The sequence below is a fragment of the Vulpes lagopus genome, chromosome 18, assembly GCF_018345385.1.
Source record: "Vulpes lagopus strain Blue_001 chromosome 18, ASM1834538v1, whole genome shotgun sequence".
In the NCBI taxonomy this organism is placed as follows: domain Eukaryota; kingdom Metazoa; phylum Chordata; class Mammalia; order Carnivora; family Canidae; genus Vulpes; species Vulpes lagopus.
The window spans coordinates 25,684,878-25,698,113 of record NC_054841.1 but is presented as its reverse complement, the minus strand read 5'-3'; the positions used below and the strand labels follow the sequence as shown (position 1 = coordinate 25,698,113).

The 13,236-nt window shown below is 42.8% G+C and overlaps 1 protein-coding gene across 3 annotated transcripts in view; it reads left to right on the top strand.

The window, feature by feature from the left end:
• MAPRE1 (microtubule associated protein RP/EB family member 1) overlaps positions 1-11,762 on the top strand; it is a 32,226-nt gene extending 20,464 nt beyond the window's left edge. For all 3 annotated transcript variants that reach the window (XM_041733550.1, XM_041733551.1, XM_041733549.1), the window contains exons 5-7: positions 3,739-3,860; positions 9,327-9,479; positions 11,289-11,762. In XM_041733550.1, the coding sequence (XP_041589484.1) occupies positions 3,739-3,860; positions 9,327-9,479; positions 11,289-11,345 (332 nt within the window). In that variant the 3' untranslated portion in view covers positions 11,346-11,762. The remainder of the gene's footprint in view (positions 1-3,738; positions 3,861-9,326; positions 9,480-11,288) is intronic.
• Positions 11,763-13,236: the final 1,474 nt, after the last annotated feature.

Below are 13,236 nucleotides of genomic sequence, written 5' to 3'. Positions count from 1 at the left end.
ATTCAGTCATTTGTGCATTCAGCCTTCATCTGGAGGTTTTTTGAGCAGCCATAGGCTTAGGGAGATGAAGGAGCACAATCCCAGCCATGTGGCAGGAGCATGGATTGTGGCATCAGGCAGACCTGTGTTTGTTCTTAGGTCTTTGTAGCCCTGTGTAAGTACTTCATCTCTTCTCCAGTTTCTTCCTCTGTAAAATGGGAATTTCAGTACTTTCCCCAGAGGGGGGAGGTTCTTGAGACCTGAATGAATTACTTATGTAATTTAATTTTGCCAGTACTTTTTAGTTGTATGGGATAGAAATTCCTCAGTTAGCTTGCAAAAGAGAGCTTTAGTTTGAACGCAAAGACTTTTCACAGGGCCCTGAGATGGGAAGTTACAACCAGACCTGAACCCCCAGGAACTGAAGGAGCTTTCTAGGTCTCTTAGGGACTATGCTTGGCCCTCTGCATCATCATCCTGTCTGCAGACCAGCTTCTTGTGCTTACTATGGCTTCTCTGCCCTCCCTAGAATTTGAGATGCTTAGAAGTGGCTTTGGCTTGCTGTGATGCCAGCAGAATCTGGGAGACAGTTTTTAGAGACCGTCTCTAAAAGGTTTTGGCTTCGGGATACCTGGGTGGCTCAGCGGTTTAGTGCCTGCCTTCAGCCCACGGCATGATCCTGGAGATCTGGGATCGAGTCCCATATTGGGCTCCCTGCATGGAGCCTGTTTCTCCCTCTGCCTGTGTCTCTGCCTCTCTCTCTTTCTGTATCTCTCATGTATAAATAAATAAAATCTTAAAAAAAAAAAAAAAAGGTTTTGGCCTCGTACATTTCCCAAAACCTCTTTTGCAGTTGTGTATTCATAGAACGTATGTATACCTAGGGGCAGGGCAGATGTTCTGCAGATGTTAACTCCTCCTTTTCCAGAAGTTGCAAAGAATATAGTTAAGATCCCATAGTAGTCTGCTAGATAGAGAGAGACATTGCATAGTTTCTAGTTTTCTTTTTTTCGTTTTTTTTTTTTTAAGATTTTATTTATTTATTCATGAGAGACACACACAGAGACAGGCAGCGACACAGGCAGAGGGAGAAACAGGCTCCACGCAGGGAGTCCGACGTGGGACTCGATCCTGGGTCTCTAGGATCACGCCCTAGGCTGTAGGCGGCGCTAAACCGCTGAGCCACCAGGGCTGCCCTGCATAGTTTTTAATTTTCATAACTTTATTGAGATGTGGCTCCTTCCCAAGCCAAGGAGTTGAGGTATGATTCACTTGCTGTATAATTCATTCATTTAAAATGTACAGTTGATTCTTTTTAATATATTCACAGATATGTTCAACTATCACCACAACCAAATTAATTTTTATTTATTTATTTATTTATTTATTTATTTATTCATTTATTTATTTATTTTTTCCAAATTAATTTTTAAATTAAAAAAATTTTTTTTAAAGATTTTATTTATTCATAGAGAGAGAGAGGCAGAGACACAGGCAGAGAGAGAGAGGCAGGTTCCATGCAGGGAGCCTGACATGGGACTCGATCCTGGGTCTCCAGGATTGGGCCCTGGGCTGAAGGCGGCTCTAAACTGCTGAGCCACCCGGGCTGCCCTAAATTTTTAAATTTTTAAAAGATTTTATTTATTTATTCCTGAGAGACTCAGAGAAGCAGAAACATAGGCAGAAGGAGAAGCAGGCTCCCTGCAGGGAGCTTGATGCAGGACTTGATCCCAGGATCCTGAGATCACACCCTGAGCCAAAGGCAGATGCTTAACCACTGAACCACCCAGGCACCTCACCATGACCAATTTTAGAATGTTTTTATTAGTTCCTAAAAGAAACTTTGTATGTGCCCCAAAGTGGTCACTTCCCATTTTCCCTCAGCTCCCCCTATCCCCCAACACTGGGCAACCACTAATCCACTTTATTTGGGGATTTACCTATTCTGAACATTTCACACAAATGAAATCATAGAATATGTGGTCTTTGTATCTGGCTTCTTTTATTTAGTGTAATTTTTTTTTTTTTTTAAGATTTTATTTATTCATGAGAGACACAGAGAGAGGCAAAGACACAGGCAGAGGGAGAAGCAGGCTCTATGCAGGGAGCCCAACATGGGACTCGATCCTGGGTCTCCAGGATCGGGCCCTGGGCTGAAGGTGGTGCTAAACCGCTGAGCCACCCGGGCTGCCCTAGCATAATGTTTTTAAGGTTCATCCATGTTGTAGTATATGTCAGTACTTCATTTTTTTAATGGCTAAATAATACTCCATTGTACAGCTATACCATGTTTTATTTTTTTATTTTAATTTTTAATGGGGGGGTGGGGACAGAGGGAGAGGGAGAGAAAGAGGGAAAGAATCTTAAGCAGCCTCCATGCCCAGTGCAGAGCCTGATGTGGGGATTGATCTCACAACCCTGAGATCATGATCTGAACTGAAATTAAGAGCTGGACACTTAACTGGCTGAGTCACCCAGGCATCCCTATATTGTATTTATTCATCAGTTGATGATGATCATTTGGGTTGTTTCCCCTCCTGAGCTGTTACGAATAATGTTACTTTGAACATTCCTATACAAGTGTTTGTGTGGGCCTATGTTTTCATTTCTCTTGGGCATAAATCTAAAGGGTATATGCTGTAGAGCACAATTCTTGGGTTGTATATGGTTCCTCTCTTTAACCTTTTGCAGAACCACCGGACTGTTTTCTAAAGTGGCTGCACCGTAACACATTCCCATCAGCAGCATGTATGAGAGTTCTGATTTCACCAATTATTGAGTGCTTAGCTTCCTAGAATGGGGATCTGTGTAGATAACCCTATGTATTTCATATTTCAGATGCTGGTAACAGGCAAGTGGAGACTTGCACTAAGCATTTGGTTTTGGGGATGAACGTATACTAGAGATCATCCAGGAGAAGTGCCTGTACTTGGGGGTGAAAGGCCTTATGGTTATTGAACTGTTTGGGGTGTCAGAAAGATCAGATATTTCTAAACTTGGCATAATATATGGCTTTACAAAATAATTGCTAAATAAATGATTAAAATCATGAACGATAAATTTACCTCAAGATAGCCCATTCTCAATTATTCTTGATTGTTTTAACTTTACTCCTTTTTCCTTAACTTTGTCAGCTTTTGGCTCTGCTCACAGAGAAGTCTGTAAGTCCTAGTCAGGGCGCTGCTTTCCTCTCCTAACCCTCCTAAACACCTTCTAAAAGGTGAGCAATATGCGGGTTTTGAGGTCATTAGTGGTAAGAGCAGTCTCTACCACCCTTTTCTTCCCAAGCCAAGGAGTTTGAGGTTCTAAGATGGGGGGCATCTTACTTTCCAGATGGGAAACCTTGGGTATCTGGCAGCATCTGGGACCATGAGCTCGCTCCTGGCATGAAGTTTGCCTTTGCTTCACGAAGTTGCCCTGTTTGTGGATTTGGTTGGAGCTAGGTTAAGATAGTCTTCGCCAGAATGACTGCGTCTCTTTCAGATGGTAGTCTTTTTTACCCCAGCGGAAAAAAGACCTCACAGAGGGAGTCCTTTCCAGCACAAAAGATGGTGGCTAAAATTGGTACTTAACTCTGCTGCCAGGTTAAAAACCACTTTGGGCAAACATGGGAATGTTGTCTTGCATGCTGGGCTCTCTACAGGAGGTCTCTTCACTGCATAGCTGTGGAGGGCAGTTGGTCACAGCCTCCTCTTGTCTGGTGGGTTTTTTTTTGTCTTGAAATTTCTCCTCTTAAAGAAAGCTCTGCTCCTCTCTCAGCTCCACAGAGGCCCATTGCAACACACAGAACTACTGCAACCCCTAAGGCTGGCCCGGGTGTGGTGCGAAAGAATCCTGGTGTGGGCAACGGGGATGATGAAGCAGCTGAATTGATGCAGCAGGTAGGCACCTCCTCTGTCTAAGATCAAAGACTGAAGTTTCTTCAGGAGAAAGAATGCTTGGCAACACTGTTGCAGGGAAGGCCTGCCTGTCTTTGTAGGAAGGCCTGCCTTGTCCCTCTGCTGAAGCGGTCCTCATTATGTGTGAGCACTTTGAGTGCTGTGTGGGGAGTGGGAATGTGGAAGTGCAGGTGGAAGAGAGGGATCAGGTGTTTCTAAGATCTATTAGTGTGACAGAAACCAATGTCTTTGGAAACCCACCCATAGTAGAACCCTGTTGAAGGTCTCTGAAACACTGTCAGGGTTCTCTGGGATTCAGAGAGTGTCTCTTGATGTTTGTCTCTGACGAAAGATAAAGAAAAGTTCCTTTCTAAATAGTAAGGAAAAAAGAAGATTCCATAGTTTCTGTACTGAAATTGTGGGTCATTGGAGATGCAAGTTAGAGTGGAACTGGCATGGAAAGCCTGTAATTGATCTTCTGTTCTTACTAGTTAAGTCATTTGAAACATACTCTTTAGAATTAGTTAAATATCCTGATGGTACACATCAGAGGTTTCTATGGATCTGAACAAAATTTAGACTTTATTTTTTTCTTAAAGATTTTATTTATTTGACAGAGCACAAGCAGAGGGAAGTGGCAGGCAGAGGGAGAGGGAGAAGCAGGCTGTCTGCATAGCATGGTGCCTGATGTGGGGCTTAATCCCAGGACGCTGGGATCATGACCTGGGCTGAAGGTAGACACACAACTGACTGAGCCACCCAGGCACCCAAAATTTAGACATTTTTGCACCAGTCCTTATAGTTTTGTTCTTTTGTTTTTAGGTGATTCTCTTGATTAATACCAGGTTTTTTTTGTTTTTGTTTTTGTTTTTTAAGATTTTAATCATGAGAGACACAGAGGGAGGCAGAGACACAGGCAGAGGGAGAAGCAGGCTCCATGCAGGAAGCCTGATGTGGGACTCAATCCCGGGTCTTCAGGATCATGCCCTAGGCTGAAGGCGGCCCTAAACCACTAAACAGCCTGGGGTGCCCCTAATTCCAGTTCTTTTTTTTTTTTTTTTTTTAAGATTTTATTTATTTATTCATGAGAGACAGAGAGAGAGAGGCAGAGACACAGGCAGAGGGAGAAGCAGGCTCCATACGGGGAGCCAGACATGGGACTTGATCCCGGATCTCCAGGGTCACAGTCTGGGCTTAAGGCAGCACTAAACCTCTGAGCTACCTGGGCTGCCCCTAATTCCAGTTTTAAAATCGGGGGATGCTCTATGATTTCTGTGTGTTTGGGTTTGAATCCTTTCACTTTCTTGAAAGCCAAGTCCTAAAACCTGGGGGCAGAGGCCTCACTTGAACCTGGAACCTCTCATAACAACCCAAGCCCTACTCCTCAGAGATCAGGATATAAGAGCCTTGCCAGAGATCACGTTTTTTTGTTTTTGTTTTTCCCAATTTTTGATTTGTGTGTGCCCTGTGCTTCTAGGTGCCGTGGGGATGTCAGGTGACTGGGTCATCATCTCTATTAGTGTGGCTGCCTTGCGTACCCTCTTAGAACTGTCACTGTGAAGTACAGAAGTCCTGGAGAATAAGGAGACTTCCCTGCTAACCGTTGGTTTCTAGGCAAGGATGTACACAGGAAGCAGTCTCAGGGAAAAACAGTGTTGCCAATGCCTGGGCTGGGTGGCTAGCCCAGGGTTGATCTTGGAATCTCTGGGAAAAGATGTGGCAGGTTCTGTGGGACTGCTGCTCTTGGCACAGGTAGTGTCCTGTGTGATGGGGCACAGGCTTTGGGTTGTAGAGATTTGGGGACTTTCCTAGCTCTGCCACTTCTACTTGGGGCAAGTCAGTTAACCTCTCTAAACTTAACTGTGTTGTGTGAAGTTGAGCAGATTATATGAGCTATTATTTGGGTCCCTGGAGTGGTGTCTAGGATAAATGGTGAAAATAGCAATGGATAAGACAGTTGTGATTATTATAGTTCTTGTCCATGGTCTTAATAGAGCAAAATAGATTCTGAAGTGTCTTTTTAAAAGCTCACAGGTGTCAGATTGTCTTGACAAATGTTAATAAAAACAAAAATAATTGACATTTTTAGAGTGGTGGTTTGCCATAGCTTTAGTGAGTACTTCAATTTCACTTTTGCATTAGTCTGTGAGGTCTCACAGATAGTTACAGTGTGGTGGGGGAGGTTAAATGACCTGCCCTGAGAGTTGAGTCAGCTGCCCCCATCCTGCTCTCTGGAGTACTTGGGCTTGTGCAGGGTTTCCATTTTGTTTTCTCTTTAATATGAAGGATTTTTTAGGACCTCTCCAGGTTGCCAGAATTCTTACCTTAACACCCTGTTACTAACTTCCTTGGCTCATTTACTGATCTGTCTGGCCCCTTGGAAGTATTTGAATTTGTGGCCCTTAGCAAAGGTGTGGAAGTCTAGGGAACATGACTGCAATGTGGGAAATAGAGCCAGACAGGCTTCTTGGGGCAAGAGGACAGCAGTGTATTCTCATAGATTACCTACTGGTATCCATTTCCTTAGGAGATCTGCAACAATTCTGCATTCCTAAGACATCCTGGAGAAGTTTACTTTTAGTTGATTTGGTCCAGAGCAGTTCAAAAGAGAACGTAAACCAGAGATGTGAGGCACATACATAATTTAAATTTTTTTACTAGGGATGTTAAAACAGTGAAAAGAAATACATGAAATTTCTTCTAATAACCCATTACATGTATCCAAAGTGTTACCATTTTAACATGTTATCAATACAAATCATCATCAATGAGATATTTTATGTTTGAAGACCGTACTAGGTCATTGAAATCCTGTGTATATTTAATATTTACTGCCTGTCTCAATTGCATTGGCCACTTTTCAAGTACTCAAATAGCCATTTGTATGGGCCAGTGCAGGTCCAAAGCATTCTTCTTGGGTTTCCTAAGTTATAGCTATTACTTTACTGCAAGAGAAGTTTTAAGAGTGACATTGATTACTAGCCACAGAGTTTTAATAACCTCAAAGGGTAAACAAGCAGGGAGTGAAAGCCAGTGACTTCTTAGTGTGTACTAATTATTTCCTGTGGATACCTACTTAATGAGTTATGTCATGGAGGAATGCTGCTTTGGCCTCACAGGGATGCCCAAAAGGCTGGGTTCTGGTGCCCTTGATGATGTGTAGGTCCAAGAAAGTTTGACTGGGTTTATGAGGGAGGCACTAGTGAGCCATGGGTGATGGACTCCAAGGTGTAGCATACCTTTTGAAGGTCTTTTGACTTCCTTTCCCTCCTGAGTCACTAATGTGATTAGAAGGCCTCTTCCCTAGCTCTTAGATCTTAGAACTGAAGATTTAAGGCAACTTCCTACTGCTGGGGTCAGTCAGCTCTTGTCCATCCCCCCCTCCCCTTTTTAAAATTTTTTTATTTTATTTTTTTAAAAGATTTTATTTATTCGTATAAACACACACACACACACACACACACACACACACACACACAGAGACAGACAGACAGACGGAGAAGCAGGCTCCATACAGGAAGCCCGACGTGGGACTCAATCCCGGGTCTCCAGGATCACACCCCAGGCTGCAGGCGGTGCTAAACTGCTGCGCCACGGGGGCTGCCCCCCCCTTCCCCTTTTTTTAAAGAGTTACTTGTTTTAGTGAGAGAGAGAATGTGAGCTGCTAAGTGTGGAACCTGACTGGGGGTGACTCGATCTCATGTCCCTGAAACCATGACCTGAGCTGAAATCAAGAGTCAAACACTTAATTGAACCACCTAGGTGCCCCAGGTTTTACCTTTCCATTCCCTCGTCCACTTTGGTGCCGAGAGTTTAAAGAAGCAACAGCAGCAGTAAAATCAGGTTTGGGGAGAAGGAGAGGCAATAGATGATTTAGCTTTGCTGGCTACTAGGTGATGCTAGTATTTCATTGAAATTCTCAGTTATTTTTAAAAGTGATTTCTGTGGGGGATGCTTGGGTGGTTCAGTGGTTGAGCGTCTGCCTTTGGCTCAGGTTGTGATCCCGGGATCGAGTCCTGCATCAGGCTCCCCATAGGGAACCTGGTTCTCCCTCTGCCAGTGTCTCTACCTCTGTCTCCCGTAAGTAAAATCTTAAAAAAAAAAAAAAAAGTGATTTCTGTGGTTGATAAAGGAATAATTGAAAGACTGTTTTCATCAGGCCTTTGATGATGAACATTGAAATTAAGTAATTGACAGAATGGCCCTTGTGGTTCTGGACACCTTTTCTCATTTCTGGATGCTTCTCGACTACAACTTATGAAGGGGGAGTTTTCCACCTTGGGACAGGACTTGATCCCTTTGGGTATATCTGGCTTCTTTGCGGGGCTGTGGGGGAACTAAAGAAGCTATTTGCCTCAGTTTTTGCCTTTAGTTCAGACGGCTGGACTTACATGTCTGTGGTGCCTCTCAGGCACTCAGAATTCCCTGCTGCCTGAATTGTTCTCAGTAGCTGCACTTTTGATTTCCTTGCTTGGCCTTGCCTGTGGCCCCAGCCTGTGTGTCCCATAACTATTTTATGCTGCGTGGTATGCCATGTAATTTGCATTTGTAATTGAGAGTTAAATCAAATTCACATGTCATAGAGTTGAATGTCTTGGAATGAAGATGTGCACTATGCTTAAAATGGCCATGAGAAGTCTTAGGACATTTATTAATCTTGGCTAGATAGAGACCCGGCCTAAGCACTGAGATTTATTTCCTTGTTGGCCTTTTGTGAGAATTAGAGCCCCTCAGCTGGATGCCTGGAGAATCCTGCAGCACATGTGGTGAGCTGGCGAAATGCTTGCTGGAGCTAGCAGTGGAACGGGCTGTGCTGGGTCTGCTCCCTGCTTCTGTGTCTTCTCTCCCTTTTGAAACTCTCTTGGGAGAGAGACAGGTGCCAGGACTCTTTCCTCTCCTTTTGAATAATGAATTGCTCCTCCCATCCCTAGGATATGGTAGCCTCTGGAGAATCATTGAGTTCTCCATGCCTGGGCCACTGTCACTTCTAGTTGTTTTTGACTAGCGTAGTCATTTTTAGTCAGTAGTCTTCTTCTGCCTTGCCATTTCTGCCCTGCTTCTCTGGACCAGACCCTTTTTTTCCATTGACCTCCACGTGTAGAAAGACCTGGATTTCACTGACCAGTGCCCTGGTGAGAACTCAGTTGATGCTTGTCAGCCACTTTGTTGGGCAGGTTGTGGATTCTGCTTTTGTATTTGTCTCAGGATCCCAGAGTTTTCTTTCCTTGATCTATTCTTAGTTCCTCATGATTTCTGGTGTAACCTGCCTCTTCCTGGGAGATATTGTAGTCAAGGTGGCCACGTTATTTTATCTGGAGTGAAAGAAGACTGGTATTAAACTAAAGTGGGTTTTGGTCCATATTAGTGAGTGTGATGGAAGACCATGTCTCCTTTCAGCTTAGCAGTTTGTCTGATATGTTGTTGGTACATGAATGCTTAGTATCTTATCCTTTTTAATGTCTTACGCAGGTCAATGTATTGAAACTTACCGTCGAAGACTTGGAGAAAGAGAGAGATTTCTACTTTGGAAAGCTAAGAAACATTGAATTGATTTGCCAGGAGAACGAAGGGGAAAACAACCCTGTATTGCAGAGGATCGTGGACATTCTCTATGCCACAGATGTATGTGTTGACACGAGGATATTTTCTTGCCATTTTGCCATCTAAGACAGTAAATTTTATCTGGTTGGTTTCAGCACTCAGTGCTGGTGCTCCTCATGTTCTAGGATAGCATTCATCAAAAGATTTTGACTTCTGAAAGTCAGCCAGAAGGCACCTCTGCTCAGCCTCAGCCTCTGCCTTGAGGCCTGTGAGCCTTTGAGGCAGGAATAGGACAAGGAGGTGGCTGGCTTGCACTGCTTCTGTGGTTTATGGCCACTGATAAGTGATGAGTGCCACCAAATGCTCTTAACCCCACCATCCCTCCACCCCTGCAACTTGGACCTCTCATCCTGATGTGCTGTCTCCCATTTTATCAGGGCCCCAGGCATGATATGGCCCCTTTCGGATGTCCCCTGCCCATGGCTGTATCTCTGTTCCTCCTCCTCAGGAGTGTGCCTGGTTCCCATTTCTTCATAGTACTTTATGGTCAAGTTTCTTGGGATCCATGTATGTTATTACACAGCAGAATCTGGTGATACTAATCATGACATGCTAGCTGATCAGGGAAGACTAATTTTTTTCCTACATTTAGGATTTGGTATCTTTCTATGTCCAATATTTAATGGCTTTACTTCTTTATAAATCTGCATACCTAATAAGGTCTGTACCATCAAGTTGCAGTGTATGTCTGTTTTATAGTGTGTATAGCAGTATACAAATACAAGGTAATATTAATATTGGCATTAACACTGTTCTCTAAGTCTACCAAGTAAATTTCAGGGGATGAAGACAGATGACTGAAAAGATGATACTTTGGTCCATAAATTCTTATTCTGGGCTTGCTCTATGCTAGCTTCAGTGAAAACAAAGATGATGAAGATGCAGAGGCCCTTGGTCTGGTCTGAGTATTATCTTAATGGAGTCTTAAGTAAATTCAGCTGTGGAGATTTAGTTAAAAATAAGATGGTGATTGAAGGAGAAGTCTGATTTTTATGGTGATATAGCCATTATTATGCAAGAATGCCCTGGAGTGAGCATTAGTGGTAACCTCAAATCTGCTGTATTTCCATGCCACTAATGTTGGGTCAGTCTTGGAGGTTACTATAAGTATTGTGAGTATTTTAGGTAAACCCACAACACCCACAGTGGCATGCATGGTCCTGAAGTGCTATCAAAGAAATGCATAAAAGAAAAGTTGGCTGCATAGACAGCTTATTGAGAAGAGATGATATGGTACTGAACTTTCATGGTGACATCAGAGGTTTTTGAGGGTACATTTTCTTTTTTTTAAACAAACTTACTGAGCTAGAATTGACATAATGGACTGTACACATTTAAGTACAATATGATATGTGATATCATCACCATAATGAAAACATAATTAAGAAATCAGCTTGTGCTCAGTTTTTTTTTTTTTTTTAATATTTTATTTATTTATTCATAGAGACAGAGAGAGAGAGAGAGGCAGAGACACAGGCAGAGGGAGAAGCAGGCATCATACAGAGAGCCTGACATGGGACTCGATCCCAGGTCTCCAGGATCATGCCCTGGGCTGCAGGCGGCGCTAAACCACTGCACCACCGGTGCTGCCCTTGTGCTCAGTTTTTGACTGTTGTGAGATGTGTTTCCATGCCTAATAAAGTAGTGGTCATGTGGCTCTAATAAAGTAGTGGTCATGTGGCCTTGTAGTATTAAACGATAAGGGTGTGGTAGAGATGGGAAGAGTCACTGACTTGAAGAGACTGTTAATATGAGACAAGTGACATCACAGTAACTAATCCTTCATTTGGTGCTGAGTAATAGCTTTCCCCTCTCGTTTTCCCATTTTAGGAAGGCTTTGTGATACCTGATGAAGGGGGCCCACAGGAGGAACAAGAAGAGTATTAACAGCCTGGACCAGCAAAGCAACATCCGAATTCTTCACTCCAAATCATGTGCTTAACTGTAAAATATCCCCTTTTATTATTCTTAGAGGACTCACTGGTTTCTTTTCATGAGCAAACAGTACCTCTTCTTAAAGTGCACTTTGCAGAAGTTTCACCCCTTTTCCAATGAGTTTGAGTTAGGAGCTTTTACCCTGTAGCAGAGCAGTATTAACATCTAGTTGGGTCACCTGGGGAACAGAGAGGCTGACCATGGGGGCTCACTGTGTGGATGCTGGTAACACTCACTGCTGGAGAAGGTGCTTTTATGTCATACACTGAGGTGGAGTCCTCAGTAGAGAAATGTAAAGACTGATTTGAATTTTAAGCTAATGTGAAATCTTGGCAGAGAACGTTTTAATAAATAAATGCCTTAAGAGTATTTAAAATATGCTTCCATATTTCAAAATATAAAATGTACCATGACAGGAGATGTTACATGTTTGACAAGGTGTCTGGGAAGGAAGGGCCAGACCTCTGGACCTTTGGAATCTGCTGTTCACAGGCCTTGCAGGGCTGCTTGAATCCTCAAAGACCTAGACCTTGGCTCAAAGGGGAAGTTTAAAAAGTTGCTCTGTAAAGCCATTTGGTGTCCTTGACCAATCGTATCCCTCCTCTAAGAAACAAGAGGCATTGTTGCCTGGATGAATAGAGGGCACGTTTCAGCCCTGAGATGTTGAAGAGCTTGAATTTCATTGAACATTTCTCTGACGATTTTTCCAGTTATCCCTGAAATTTCTATGTATTGTGTTTTTGGGAAAGGAGGTGTGTCCAGTTTCTAAATCTAACAACTACTTTTGGGGACTTGCCCACATCTCTGGGATTTGAATGGGGGTCATGTCCCATTTTACTGTCTTTTAATTTTATATTGAACATGTTTCTCTTTTCTGCTCCCTGTGTCCACTGGGGACTCCTCTTTGGCTCCTTAAAGTTTGCTGCTTAGAGTGTAAGTTCAGCAGGCAGGTGGTCACGCTGCAAGTCTTTCTGGACCTCTGGCAAAGGGAGTGACCAGTGAAGGCCATCGCTACCTTAGGATCTGCAAGGCTGGGTGTTCTCGGTACCTGCTGTCCACCACCCTCCACTGTTATCGGAATACTTTGCCAGTGCACTAATCTCTTTGGAGATAAAATTCGTTAGCGTGTTACTAAATGTTAATTTTCTTTTGCAGAAGATACAGTACCGTGTCTGAATTAATTATTAATATTTAAAATATTTCATTCCTTAACTCTTCCTCATTGCTTTGCCCCTAGCCTATTCAGTTCCTTTGTTTGGCAGAATTCTGCAAAATGTGTGTCACCCACTACTGAGATTGTTCAGCCCCTGATGTATTTGTATTGATTTGTTCCTGGTGGTAGCTTGTCCTAAAATGTGTGTAGAAAGCAGATATTTTATGATAAAATTGTTGTGTAGTGCATGCTCTGTGTGGAATTCAGAGGAAAACCCAGATTCAGTGATTAACAATGCCAAAAAAATGCAAGTAACTAGCCATTGTTCAAATAACAGTGGTGCTATTTCTCTTTTGTGGCCTTTTAGACTTTTGTTGCCCTAAAATACCATTTTATTGGGAACCCATTTTCCACCTGGTCTTTCTTGACAGGGTTTTTTTCTACTTTAAACAGTTTCTAAATAAAATTCTGTATTTCAAGAGTGTCATGTCTTCTGAAATTTGTCTTGCCCTGGGTATATTCTTTTAGGTTCAAATGGTAAGGTACTGATTCTTCTCTCTTAAATTCAGACTGATCTTTTCAGTCTTTCACTGTTTTTTTTTTTTTTTTAAATGTACTTATTTCTAAGCCCATTCCTTTTTTCTCTGTTCTTCATATTTCATTTCTCAGCCTCCTGCTGTTAGACGTTCT